This window comes from Buceros rhinoceros, unplaced genomic scaffold, assembly GCF_000710305.1.
Source record: "Buceros rhinoceros silvestris isolate BGI_N320 unplaced genomic scaffold, ASM71030v1 scaffold21736, whole genome shotgun sequence".
NCBI lineage: Eukaryota > Metazoa > Chordata > Aves > Bucerotiformes > Bucerotidae > Buceros > Buceros rhinoceros.
Window position 1 is genome coordinate 1 of NW_010418546.1, and position 12524 is coordinate 12524.

The following is a 12524-nucleotide window of genomic DNA, read 5'->3' on the forward strand; positions in this document are numbered from 1 at the left end:
ACAAGGAAGCTTTAGCTCAAACCAGGACAGAGTGCCTAAAACCGCTGATATAAGAGGGGAAAACACCTCTTCTTGCTGAACCTGTGCTACCAAACAGCTAAGAATACTGAGTTAGGTTAGACAATAACAGCAAGGAGGGCTGTGTGACGTGCTGGTTGGGATGCGCAACTCCAGAAGTGAAGCCCTGGTTCTCTGTGTACTCCCAGCTAGTGCATGCGTTTTATCTTGTTTAGTGGAAAATATATAATCCAGCCTGGAGAGATGACTGTGAACCTGCTTTTCTCCTCTGTGCAAGGCTGCAGGGCTGTGCCTCATCTCATATTTTCTGCTTCGAAGTAATGTATCTTCGACGATTTTCTGTTCCTTACTTAGCACTGATTTAACAGAAAAGATGAAGAAACATCTCATGGTGCTCTGGTAGGGGTAGTACTTGCAGTTCCACGTCTAAGCCTCTATTTTAAAAGACGAGATGAGCCCAGTGGAGCCACAGTTTTAACTGCAAACCCTCAGACATCCTTTGAGCTGAAATTTGGAAAACCGAATCTGTTGGGCTGCAGAAATCCTAGTCTGCCGGTTATAGGTTCACATTACAAAATCCAGGAATAGAACTGCAGCTGTGGATAAGGGATGCTATGATGGCATTCAAAATTATTTAGAAAGAATCTGCAGATTTTTGGTTTAAGTTTTATAATCAGAGTGAAACAGATTTCTGAGAAAGAGCGACATATATGGTTCCTAGCTACGTATCTATTTACCTATTTTAAAATATTTTGAGAAAACCTGTAGTCTGGTGGGCATGTGTGAACCTGGGCACATGTAAGAAGTGGATAAAGTTTCCAAGAATGTCAAATGATTTTGTGCCACGTCCTAAAGAACACCAGGCAACAGAAGGTGAAAACACACGAGATTTTCAAAAGCATGTCAGCAGTTTGGGCACCCAATTTTGAATTCAAGTCTCGCTGAAACACGGAGTGTCACTACGACCAGGCTTTAAGCATCCATCTAACTCTGTGAATGGGACCCAAGCACCTAAGTTACTCTTGCAACTCTCTCCTTGAAGGGATCTGCCCTGGCGCTAATCTGTAAATTATGGGCAGTTCCTCTAACTGGTTTGGTTACCTGAATCCAAACTGCGATGGAGCAGATTAATACTCTACACAGGGCTTGAATTCTCTACTGTATTTTTCTACTTCACAGCTTTCCTATTTAAGCTAAGAATCAGAAATCAATTTGCTATCAATACTCCTGATTGTACTTAGACGTCAGGCTTTATGGGTCTTAATATCACTGTAAAGATCCATGGAGACATATTGTCAACTTTATTCTGTTATCCCACTTAGCAATGATTAAGATCCTTTCCATGAGATACAGATGATAATTTCCCATCTTTTATCACAGCATGAAATTGCTATTTAGGGCTCTTTTGTCCAGTTCATCTTTATTTCATAAAAGATAACGGAGAAGACCTCCTAGTTTTCTTTTAACATCAAAATGATTGTCAGCAGAAAAAAAAAGACAGAAGAAGAGAGAAAATTGAAGTGAAAAATCAACTCATAACCTTTTTCTATGAATGTCGTGCTCTATGAAAAGGACTGAACTTTCTTAATGCTTCATTTTTAACAGAAAGCATGACAAAAAGTTCCTATCAGTATTTAAACTGCTAAGATTTGTCAAACACAAATGGGAAAATAGTGTTTAAATAGCAGTCTCATTTTGTCCGTAATGATTATGGGAGGGGTTTTTTTTGCAAAGAGGACTTCAGCATTAATAAATCAGCTCTGCACTGACTGACAGGAATTCTTTACTGCATCCAGTGATTTCAGGTAGAGCACAAATGTACGCCCATATCTGTTCGGAGGTGGCAAAGGCAAGCTTTGTCTTCAGTGTAAGTAAACAGTGCAAATGCTGCCCGGCTTTAGATGACAGCACTTTGTGAACAGCCCACACCTCTGCTCCCACACCACACTGCCCTGGTCTGGGGATTCCCACACCCCAGCTCTGGGGGACAGGCAGTACTGTTTATGCTCTCTGCTCAATGACCCCTGTGCTGGTAAAGCCAGCTGACCTGCCTGGTGACCCATAGTGGGACCATGCTCTTTGCTGAGACCTGCAAGAGCTGCTGTCTCACCAGCAGCATCTCGAGCTCCTGTCATATGATAATCTGTGACTTCATGCATCAGGGATGAAGGTACATGAGAACGCTGTATTTTTACATTTGTTGTCCAGTGTTAGAAAATATTAGCTTGCTTGGCCTTGATTTTTTCCAACTGTATCAACTGGCCTAATAATAGAAATAAAAATAAAATTATTTGTCTCTGCAAACTTTAAAATGAAAAGGTACAGCAGTCCAGTGGGTCAAAATAAGGTGTTCAAACTGAGAAGATAGTCACATAGGAAGAGGGGCAGCTGGCAGGTTACCTAATCGGTGGCAGCAAGAAACAGTCTGTGCAGCTATTGCTGTCGCACTCCCTGTAACTCCCTGTTTTGGCCAACAGCCAAACACCCACCCAGCCTCCCACTCGGTACCCTCTCCTGTGAGATTGGGAGAAAACAGAAGAAAGGCAAGAAGAGTCAAGGGTCGAGAAAACAAGGAGTGAGTTCACAGTTGCTCGGCAAGACAAATGCCATAAACCTGAATGTCTTCCTATTCTTCTCTCCCCGAACTTTTACTGCTGAGCACAATGTCATACGGCACGAAATAGCCCCTTCATCAGCTGGGGACAGCTGTACTGGCTATGTCCCTTTCCAACCTCTTGCCCACCTTCAGCCTGCTTGATGGGGATGGGGATGGCAGAGAGGAAGAAAATCTTGACACTGTCCAGCAATAGTCAAAACATCGGTATTATCAACTGTGTTTCACACACAAATGCAAAACACTACGAGGAACTCCACACATCATGTGCCTGAATACGCATGTTCTGAGGTGATGATTTGTATTTAACATGATGTTATCTGGACTGTCTTTTCCACAGGTGAACCGATGATCTTAATATATCATATGTGAACCCACTGTATCTTCAGAGAAGTCAGGAGAACTACTGTGGATAGTCAGTATGCAATAAAACTTAGGTCCTCAATACTATGCTACAATATCATGTATACTTATTGTTCTACTTGAAGAGATTCTGTGGGAATACGGCTGGCTGTACATGGAAGTTTTGAATGCAATGTCTTACCTGTTAAACAATTTTTCCTACAGTCAATCCAACAATTTTTGATAGAACTATCTTCTCTGAATGTGTTTCAACAAAATTAGAATGTGTTAGAGGACTGGCAGATTTCAAATACATCACAACTGGAGAACTGTTATATAATTTACTTCAACTGTTCCATCTTTTGAAACACTTAGTTCAAAATCTGTTATGTTAGTTTCAAAATTATTATTATATTCAATCATTATGTTACATCAGATAACATCACATCAGCTGGTATGTAGCGTCATAATTTGCTTCTACTCAGGCATATTTTTTCAAGATTATTTTGATAGCTACTAAGAAAATGTTTTGAAAACTTACAAAAATGTATCAAGATTTTAACTTTTCATCACAGTTCAAAGCAAAACATATCCAAATACATCGGAATGCCTGTTTTTCTGACTAGCAATTTATTACTGTGGAACATTCCCAGTCAGTCAATAACATAGTTTTCTACATTTTTTTCTTTCTCATACTTTGGAATTTGCCCTGGGTGCTACAGCACAAATCAATTACAGTGCCCAAATGTAACTCTCTCTGGTTTCCCTGGGAAACTGAAATGGCAGAAAAAAATGTCAGAGTTCAGGAAAAGAAAACCGATCTAGCACACTTCTGTTTTGTCTGCAGAGATTTTGTATTATCTTAACAGCCGTTATCACACAATCACATTGTGTCTTTTACCAGCTTTGTCTGAAAATTGCACAAGCACAGATAAATCGGTTTCTAGTCAGGATGACATTAAACTGAAATGAAGGTAAAAACAAATAATTTTTTGTCTATTATGGGGTGGGTATTGTACAAAATGCAACAAGACTTTACCAGATTTGAGGTTTTTTAATGTCATTAGTTAATTTTTTGCAGAGAACTAAGGGGTTTTCTGCCAAATTCTGTGTTAAAAACAAGGGAAATTGGTACTTATTTGAGTGTTTGTTGAGGAAAACCTCTCCGTGCAGTCTTTGAGCACAGTGTGTCAAAATCTTTTCTGCCTCTGGGAATGATGGTGAGGAACAAACCACAAAACTGCAACTTTAGTACTGAAAATAATGACACAAATGGCAAATGATTAGTCTTGCCATGATAGGCAGACATTCTTGTGCTGGAAAGATCTCAAATCTTTCTGGAAAATGTACCAAGATAAAGCTCTTTCTAGCTTTGCATTTTCTGTGAATCACTTCATATCTGTGAGTTTCTTTTCTAGGCTCCACAAAACCAGTAAGATATTGACAAATTGGGTGGCTGACAGATTGAAGGCATTCATAAAAGGGAATTAAAAATTAAAAAAGAAGCCTTGAGGGAAATGGTTTATGAACGTAAGTAAAATTATACTTTGTCTTAATGCTGACTAAGATGAAATGAAATAGAAATGTGTAAAATCCCACTAAGAACAGGGGACTCATAAAAAAAACCCCAACAACATTGAGAGGACACTTTCACCCCTTCCCCTAAGAAAAGGCACAGACAGCCCCAACTGCCCTGCCAGGCTAGTAGGGGTCTGGATATACCTCTTCCCTCCCCTAGCACTGCACACATTCATCAGCCACAATTTTGGACGTTATGATTCCTTTAGATGACATCTCTTCCCATATGATGAGGGGCTTTAAACCACTTCTTTGGCCATATAACAATGAGGCTGCATTGACTCCACCACACTTTTAAAATCAGGTCTAGGCTTGGGCTAAAGAATGTAGGGGTAGTACCTTGACAAGGTAGAATGGGATGAAATTCTAACAGACAAAACATGCACTGAGTGTAAGAATACTGAACAGGGACACTGAGCTGGGCACAGCCTCCCCTCAAAAAGTGGTTAAAGCAACAATTTTTGGCTCCTGTAATTTATCTTCACATAAAAGGCATATTTAAACATTCTTTCTTGTGATCCTGCTTGGAAGGACCTTTTCTAAATTCAACACAGCACTTTGCTTAAATCTGATGAGTGCCCTAGTCAAGAAATCTGGCCATGACATGGCTGCTGGTAAGCTGGATCTAGTGTGCATCTTTCACATCTCAAAGCCAATCACACTCTCTGTTATTTCTCTTCATACTGAATATCAGTCCTGTGGTCTGAGTGACTTGTAAGCTGTTTTGTGTTTGTACGACACTGTGTCTGTGAAGCACTTAAAAAATGGAAGACTCGGATCCTAAAGTAATATAAAAAAAAACTAACCAAAGCAAATTAAGAAAAATTATAACAAATTTAGCCGAGGACCGGTTCAGTTTCAACCAGAGGTCTGAAAGACTTCTAGGTCAACTTCTCTACTTCTAATTTCAGGAGATTGCTTACTCTTTTCACATCAGAAAGGAGGAGAATAAGTTACTCTTAGCTGCATTTAGGTTCTGTGGTTGGAAAACATCCAGCAGATAACCCTGCCTCCACGCTGCTGCCTTGCAATATTCACAGCTGTCCCTATTGAATCTACCTAAATCAACAATTGTTGAAAGAGAGTACAAGCCTGGATGAGTTATACACACCTTTTGCCTCTGCGTTTATCCTTTCATTTCTAAACTCAAACCCCTAATGCACACATCTGAGTGAGAATGAAGTTTATGGTGGCATCTCCACGACTGACATCCTCATATATACAGAGGTGTCCCAATCGAGGAATGCTCACAGAGGAAGAAAGACCATCTATGCAAAAGTTGCATGGAAGGGCTGAAGATTTCTCTATAGTATGTGTCCATCAGTTAAATCTTAATCGGAGTGAATATCAAATTTTGGCCCTGCTAAGTATTTCCCACGGTTTGAGCAGAGCAGAATTAAAACTACATATGCTCTGGGTTTGTTTCTTTTGATTGGAAAGCAAATGGGCTGAGATTTGCTTTTTTTTTTTTTGTCAGTTTAAAACAAAGTTTCTGGTAGCCTTGTGAACCAAGATCTTGGTGTTTCCAGGTCTAAACAAGCAATTAATAAATAATACAACTTTTTATTGATAATTAAAAAACCCCCATCTATTAGAAAATGCAAAATCAGACAGGTTTGTATTTTGTCCTGTAAACAAAGCAATGTAGGCACGTGTATATGAACAAATCTTTACCTCTGTTGCCACTATTTTTTTGTATGAACTTACTTGAGGTATAAATATTTAATGCTTCTTTTCTCTGCCTTACTATTTATTTTTCTGTGTGGAATAAAGGCATCCTTCAGTACAGTGGACCAGGTAAATAATGTATTACTTAGTCATGAAAAATGCCAGAAGAAAATAAATGAGAGGATATCTTACCTTTGGTCATCACAATGCCTGCAAGAGCTTTGTGGCGTGCATGCATGGAAGTGAAGTTGTCTGTCAGCTCCTGGAACTTCTGTGCAACCATTTGGTATATGGAGTCAGCAAAATCCTGAAAGACATGGTCAGAAAGAAGAAGTTTTTCACTTCTTTGATTGAGGAACCTGGGCATTTCTGCAGATTAGTCACCTGCTGTCAGCTGTGGAGAGGTCCCTTTTAGAATTAGACACCATCTACCCGAGCAAATATAAAAGGAGTATCTGTTGACTACCCACATATGTTGACTACTCCCTCGGAAATGGCCACATTAACTGAATTAAAGCTGGAGACCTGTGTTGACTAAGATTAATGGTAAAGGGAGAAGATTTCAGGTTTGACTTTTTTTTCAGCCTCCTAGACATTGGTCCAAGATAGGACCACAGGAAATTTGTTAGTCCTTAAAACATGCTATTGTAGTGAGCTGAAGAGGTGGTTATGTGTCCAACCAAACCACTCATTTCCATGAAACCACTCATCTCCACTGAAGCCTGAGAGCTGAGCTGAGGTCTGGGTTAGAGGTAAGGATCTTCTGTTTCTGCATGACTCACTGCTACTGAGGTAAAGCAACCAGCTCAGAAACCTGGGCTACGTTTAATGCTGTCAGAGGAGTACCCTGGTCTGTTCTGTTTCCACCTCAACAGCTATTGGGAGGAAGTGAAGGGGAACATCTGCTTGCATATCCTACCAAAAATGTTGCTTGCATGAGTTCACTGTTGTGCAGCAGTGCTCAGGGACTGACCAGTCCGGCAGGTCTCCTCCTGAGCATGACAGCTTTGTTGAAAGGTCAAGTTTTCACATGGACTGGCCCCTAGAGACTGTGTGGTCTGAGTGAGTCCATTCACCAGTGAGAGCCTTGGGAAGTTGATTACTGAAGCCAAGCAGGGTAAGAGGTCTAAAAAGTGAATTTTGGAGACTGCATACAGATGAAAGTGAACCTAAACCAGCTCTGGCACTCCTGAGAACATCACTACTTGGATCGTTTCCCTGCTGCAACATTTAGTGTCTCTTCATTTATTTAATCTTTGCTCTTTGTTTGGCACAGAGCCTTTCAAGCATATATTAGAAATAAGTCAGAGGAACACTCTTTGTGAGCATGAGTTGTTCTTAAAAGAACTGTGCAAGTCTGAACATTAAAAAATTCTTACTTTCTTTCCAAAGGATCTTTCCAAAGGACTTTTTTTTTTTTTTTAGCCATATTTCTTGTGGGAAACCAAGCAGTACCAAAATTCCATATTGGGGCTGGAGCTTGCTCTGGGGTGCTGACTGATGTCCTGGCATCCTGTAATGTGGACGACCCTGAGTGCCTGTGTTAGGAAAAGTGTTTCGATCAAGCAATCATTTCAGTTTCTATCCTGGTGTGGGGCTAACCTAACCGGGAGGAGGTCCTGGTAAAACAGGACAAACAGGCCCCCGTGGATCCACCCAGTCTCTTTAAGCGGGTTTGTGGCACACATGGCGGGACTGTTGAGTCTGATATTTGGCCTCCTTCACTCTGAAAGATCCATAGCCATGAAAAAGTAAAGGACATGTATTTAAGTCCTTAAAAGAATATCACAACCATTCTTTTTCTCTCAAAACTGTCAATGGGATGAAAGTATGTAGGGGAAAACACAGTATTTTAAATTGGGAGAAGGTACAGCTAATTTTTAGATTAAAGAAGATTCTAATTCACAAATATTAGCAGTAATACTGCTGTCACTGAGAGCCTCTGCAGACCGTACACCATATATTTCTACAGTTTGTTGCAGATAGTCAGATTAATTTTTATACATTATTATAGCAAACATAAAAAATCTAATTAAACAGAACAACAACAATTAGGCATAACCCTTTTCATGAAACCTGGAATATTTTTTCCATGTACAATCCTTGTAAGTGATTGCAGTTTGCTCAAATACATAGAGGATAAGATTTCTTTGACACAATAATTTTTTTTTTGTTTTCCTAAATGCAGCTTTCCAAGTTACTGCTCTGGGAACAAATGTTTTGCACAAAAAGATGATTTAATATAACATGAAATAAAATATGCTGGCTTCTTGCAAAAGAAGGAAAGAGCCATATGAATCCTTTCTGGCTGATGCATGCAAAATTCTACACTAGAATTAGACAAAAACTGAGAAAAATTATCAAGAACACGTTGACAGCTCCTAAATGGAATTTCACTTTTGCTGCGTTTATACCTCTTCTAATCTAATTGTCCACAACCACCATGTGAGCAAGGTATTGCTCATACAGTGCTTCTGAAGAATGAATTTTGGGTCAATTCTCATTTGTCAAGCATCAAGGCACCCTTGTGATATAAATGCAATTATAGTTGCTTTACAGATGAATGAGTGAAGGCACTAAAAGGGTGAGGGACCGGTCCAGGGGAATAGCACGGAGCTGGGCACAGCCAGGTGTTCTGATTTCCTGATGCTCTGGCTATGTGCTCAGTGCTGGAACACTGCCTGTCTTTCATAATATGAAAGTTTGTTTCTAAACTTGTTTTCCCTGCTGAAGAGTGACTTCATCCATAACGAAAAGCTGAAGCGTATTTGCAGGACTGATAGAACTGGGTCCCATATGGTAGACTGAAAATCTGATCAGCTTTATTTAGACTAGAAATTAAAAAAAACAAAAAAAAAGTATCTCAATAAGAGTATCTACACCATCATTTTAAAAAAGAATCAAATCATAAATTTCATCTGCAGTACTCCAGTCCAATCCATGCCTGCATTTCTAGCACACCCTCCAAATCTGCATCCCAGGGCATTTTGCACTCATTAAGAGTTAATTAGCTTAGAGGCACATACAATTCCTTAAAGAATCATTTTAAAAATGCTAAATAGAACAAATAACTTTTAACTTTGGATTTAGAAATCCCCATAGTTGGAGCTTTCTTTACTTCGTTTGGCAGTAGGTTCCAAAGCCAGAGAGCAAAGAGACTCACTAAAGGCAAAATAACGACATGACTTCAGATAACATTTAGGGACGATAAGGAATTCGGCACTCGCTGATCTCAAGGAGTGACCTGGGACATTAAAGAACAGCAAATCTGTTAGATGTGAAGCCTCTTAGCTAAAATAAGTCAAGTAAGTATTTCTTGTCTTAAATCCATTGCCTAAAATGATGCCAGTGAAATTAATAGAAGCGAAGGAGTGGCATAAGTGAATACATGTAGGACACAGGAAAAACACCCAGAAACATAGTGCCTTATCTGACAGGTCATTTACAGGCTATCAAGCTGCTCCAGGTTTCCAAATGTGTATTCCAAAGTACAACGGAAAGGGGGAAAAGGAGAAGTCTGTTTTGCACATGGAGAAAAATAAGAAGTCGAGAGATGCGTGGCTCAGTCCTGTGAGGGATTTGATACCCTGAAGATCCATGCATGTAATCCAACATAATTGCAGGGCCTTGAGTAACCCATCCCTGCAAGCTGGCCGTGTGGCAGAGCTGGTAAGGGGTTAGTTTCCTAACCCATACCCGTAAGTTACACCATAAGGTGCAGACTGCTGCCTTTAACACACACCAGAGCAGCTATTTGGCCCAATCCATTCCTGTGCACTGGAATCAGCGACAGCTTTTCTGCCTATATAGACTGGATTTCAAGGTCTTTACAAAGACAAAACTTGTTACAAATATATCTAATGCATACAAGACAGATATGATGGAGATAATAGTTGGTACATTTCCCCCTCCTCAGTTTAGAAATATAGATTTAATTCCAGAGATTTCCTTGCTTTTCTATTTCACAGTAATCCTAGTATACTAAAAGATACATATCCAGATGATCATTCCTGGTGGGATATAAACCACAAAAGTGCTGATGGCCATTTTGAGCCTGGCTGAACTTTTGGGATACAGGCTAGACTATGTTATTGGCCATCAGAAATAACTTAAAAACCACACACAAAAGGAACCATTCTTTTGTTATTCTCTACTATCAAAACAATTAATCTCAGAGAAAAGTTGTGTTTCGTGATAACATACTTCCTACTGTCGGATAAGCATGAAAATAAAAGTCTCCATATGGAGTAAATACAGGAGCCAAATACATCTTGGCAGCTTCAAAATGAATATCAGGTTGTAGTAGAAAAAGGGAAAATTTCAGAAGATGGCAGAAAAAGAAAAGTAGAAACTTTCCTTGTGAAATAAAAATTCAGTGCAATTAATAGAGGTGCATGTAATTGCACTGATCATGAAATGGCTGAAAATTGGCAGTTTGGGGCTGGGGGACAGAGCAGAAGGAAATACAAAGATACAGATAGTCAGAACTCTGAAAATATCTACCACAGCACACGGGAGAATAAGCGCTCAAATACTGCTTGAGTGCTGAAGCTAGGGGGTACTTATGTTTGGAAGCTTGGAAAACTGAGGTCTGACACTAAATGCCGCTGAAGCCAGTGGAAATATGCCTGACTCAAAGATGCTCCAGATAAGGCTCAACCAGCAAGGATGGGAATTCACAGAATCACAGAATCGTTTTGGTTGGAAGGCACCTTTGAGACCATTGGGTCCACCCCTCACCCTGCACTGCTGGTTCAAGCACGCCCATGCCCTAGCCAGGCACAGTGAGCTTGGCCATGCTGGCTTTGCCTGCATGCTGGAAAGAAAAAATGCAACTCTGGGGAAGAACTGACCTTCTAGGTGCTGCATTTCTTTCAAATCCCCTGCTTTGGTCCACCTGCTATCAAACTCTTAGCTTTCATATGTCTCCACTTAGATTTTTCTGTACGGATGATATTTTTCTCACAGACAATTTCTTAGAGATTAAAACCTTGCTCTGTCTTAATAATACAGTGAGTGCTAGACCCCCACTGAGGGGCAAATCTCAGCTACGCTCAAACCATGCACATTGCATGTCCTTCTGTCACTGGTGGAAGCACCAGTTACTTATTCAGCTGCCTGGCAGAAGAAAGAAAACAACACTGAACTTCTTCCTGTGAAAAAAGACTGTGAAATCCTGCAGTACTTAATGAGCTATGTTTTAAAATATACAAGGAGGTTGGAAAAAGAAAAATAGATGTCATTACTATTAAAACTGCACTGTGTTGTCTGAAGTATTCATCTGTCCTTGATTACCATATCAAATTACTTGCGTTATTCACAAAGGAAAATCAAACTTTAGATCATGCCAGTACAGAACCAAAAACTTTTAGTCATTTCTCAGTACTAATATTTCAGATGGTATAAATAATTAAATGTGTTCAAGTTTGCAATGGGAGTCTTCAGGGTAAAACTGACATTCAACAGGAGTAGTAAGGATATTAAAATCAATAGATTATAAAGGAGAAAGCCTTTAGTAAACATTTTATATTGAAATCCTGTCTTAGGGTTTATAGGGTTGAAATATCAAAAAGGTTAGATTTGCATATGGATGGGAAGAAATATTCTGCTATACAGATATCACCAAGGGCTCTGTTTCTCCTGTCTCTCAAGTACTTTATTTTCCAGAAAATTAGTGACATTTGGGGGGTAAATGTTGAGCACAATGAATGGGGATTGGGTTGAATTAAGTTCACCGCTCCCTTCACAGATAAAAGGAGATGGACACCTAGTTCTTTTTACTGGCTGAGGAGGAAACACGAACTTGTTGTCAGTAGGAGTTTGTATTTTTTTCCTATGGGGAAATCTCACTCTCTAAATGGGAGGGCAGGAAAATACAGCACAGAGAAAATCAATCCTGAAGTGCTGTTCCTGCTCAGAGTGTGTAGCAAATTGCTACACAACACACTTTTTCCCAGGCTTGTAAATAAGTTTGCTATAGCTAGTTGGAGATTCATCACTAAGTGATTGTACCCTTGAGCCAATTAATTAGTCAAGCTCTTTCCAGTACTACATCATCTTCAAGATGCAGCCCTGAGAAGAGAAATAGCCAAGGATTGTGTGCTGCCCTCCACCATCAGTCTTCTAGCATCAGTTTAATGCCAGGAGCTCTCCCAGCACTGTGGAAAGAGCTGAATGAGGACCCAGAGGAACAGACAGGCAGGGGTGACCTGTGGAAGGAAGGAGGGCAGAAGGTCACAGGCAGTGGGTTGCAGGCTGGCTTCATTCCTTGCTCTGCTTCCTGGAAGCCTTGGTGCAAATCACT

The 12524-nt window shown here is 40.0% G+C and overlaps 1 protein-coding gene across 1 annotated transcript in view; it reads right to left on the bottom strand.

The window, feature by feature from the left end:
* Positions 1-6412: 6412 nt before the first annotated feature.
* Positions 6413-12524, bottom strand: part of LOC104495608 (double-stranded RNA-specific editase B2-like) — a gene marked incomplete at its 3' end in the record, with an annotated part of 52798 nt that continues 46686 nt past the window's right edge. The window contains exon 4 of the mRNA XM_010138594.1: positions 6413-6527. Coding sequence (XP_010136896.1) covers positions 6413-6527 — 115 coding nt within the window. The remainder of the gene's footprint in view (positions 6528-12524) is intronic.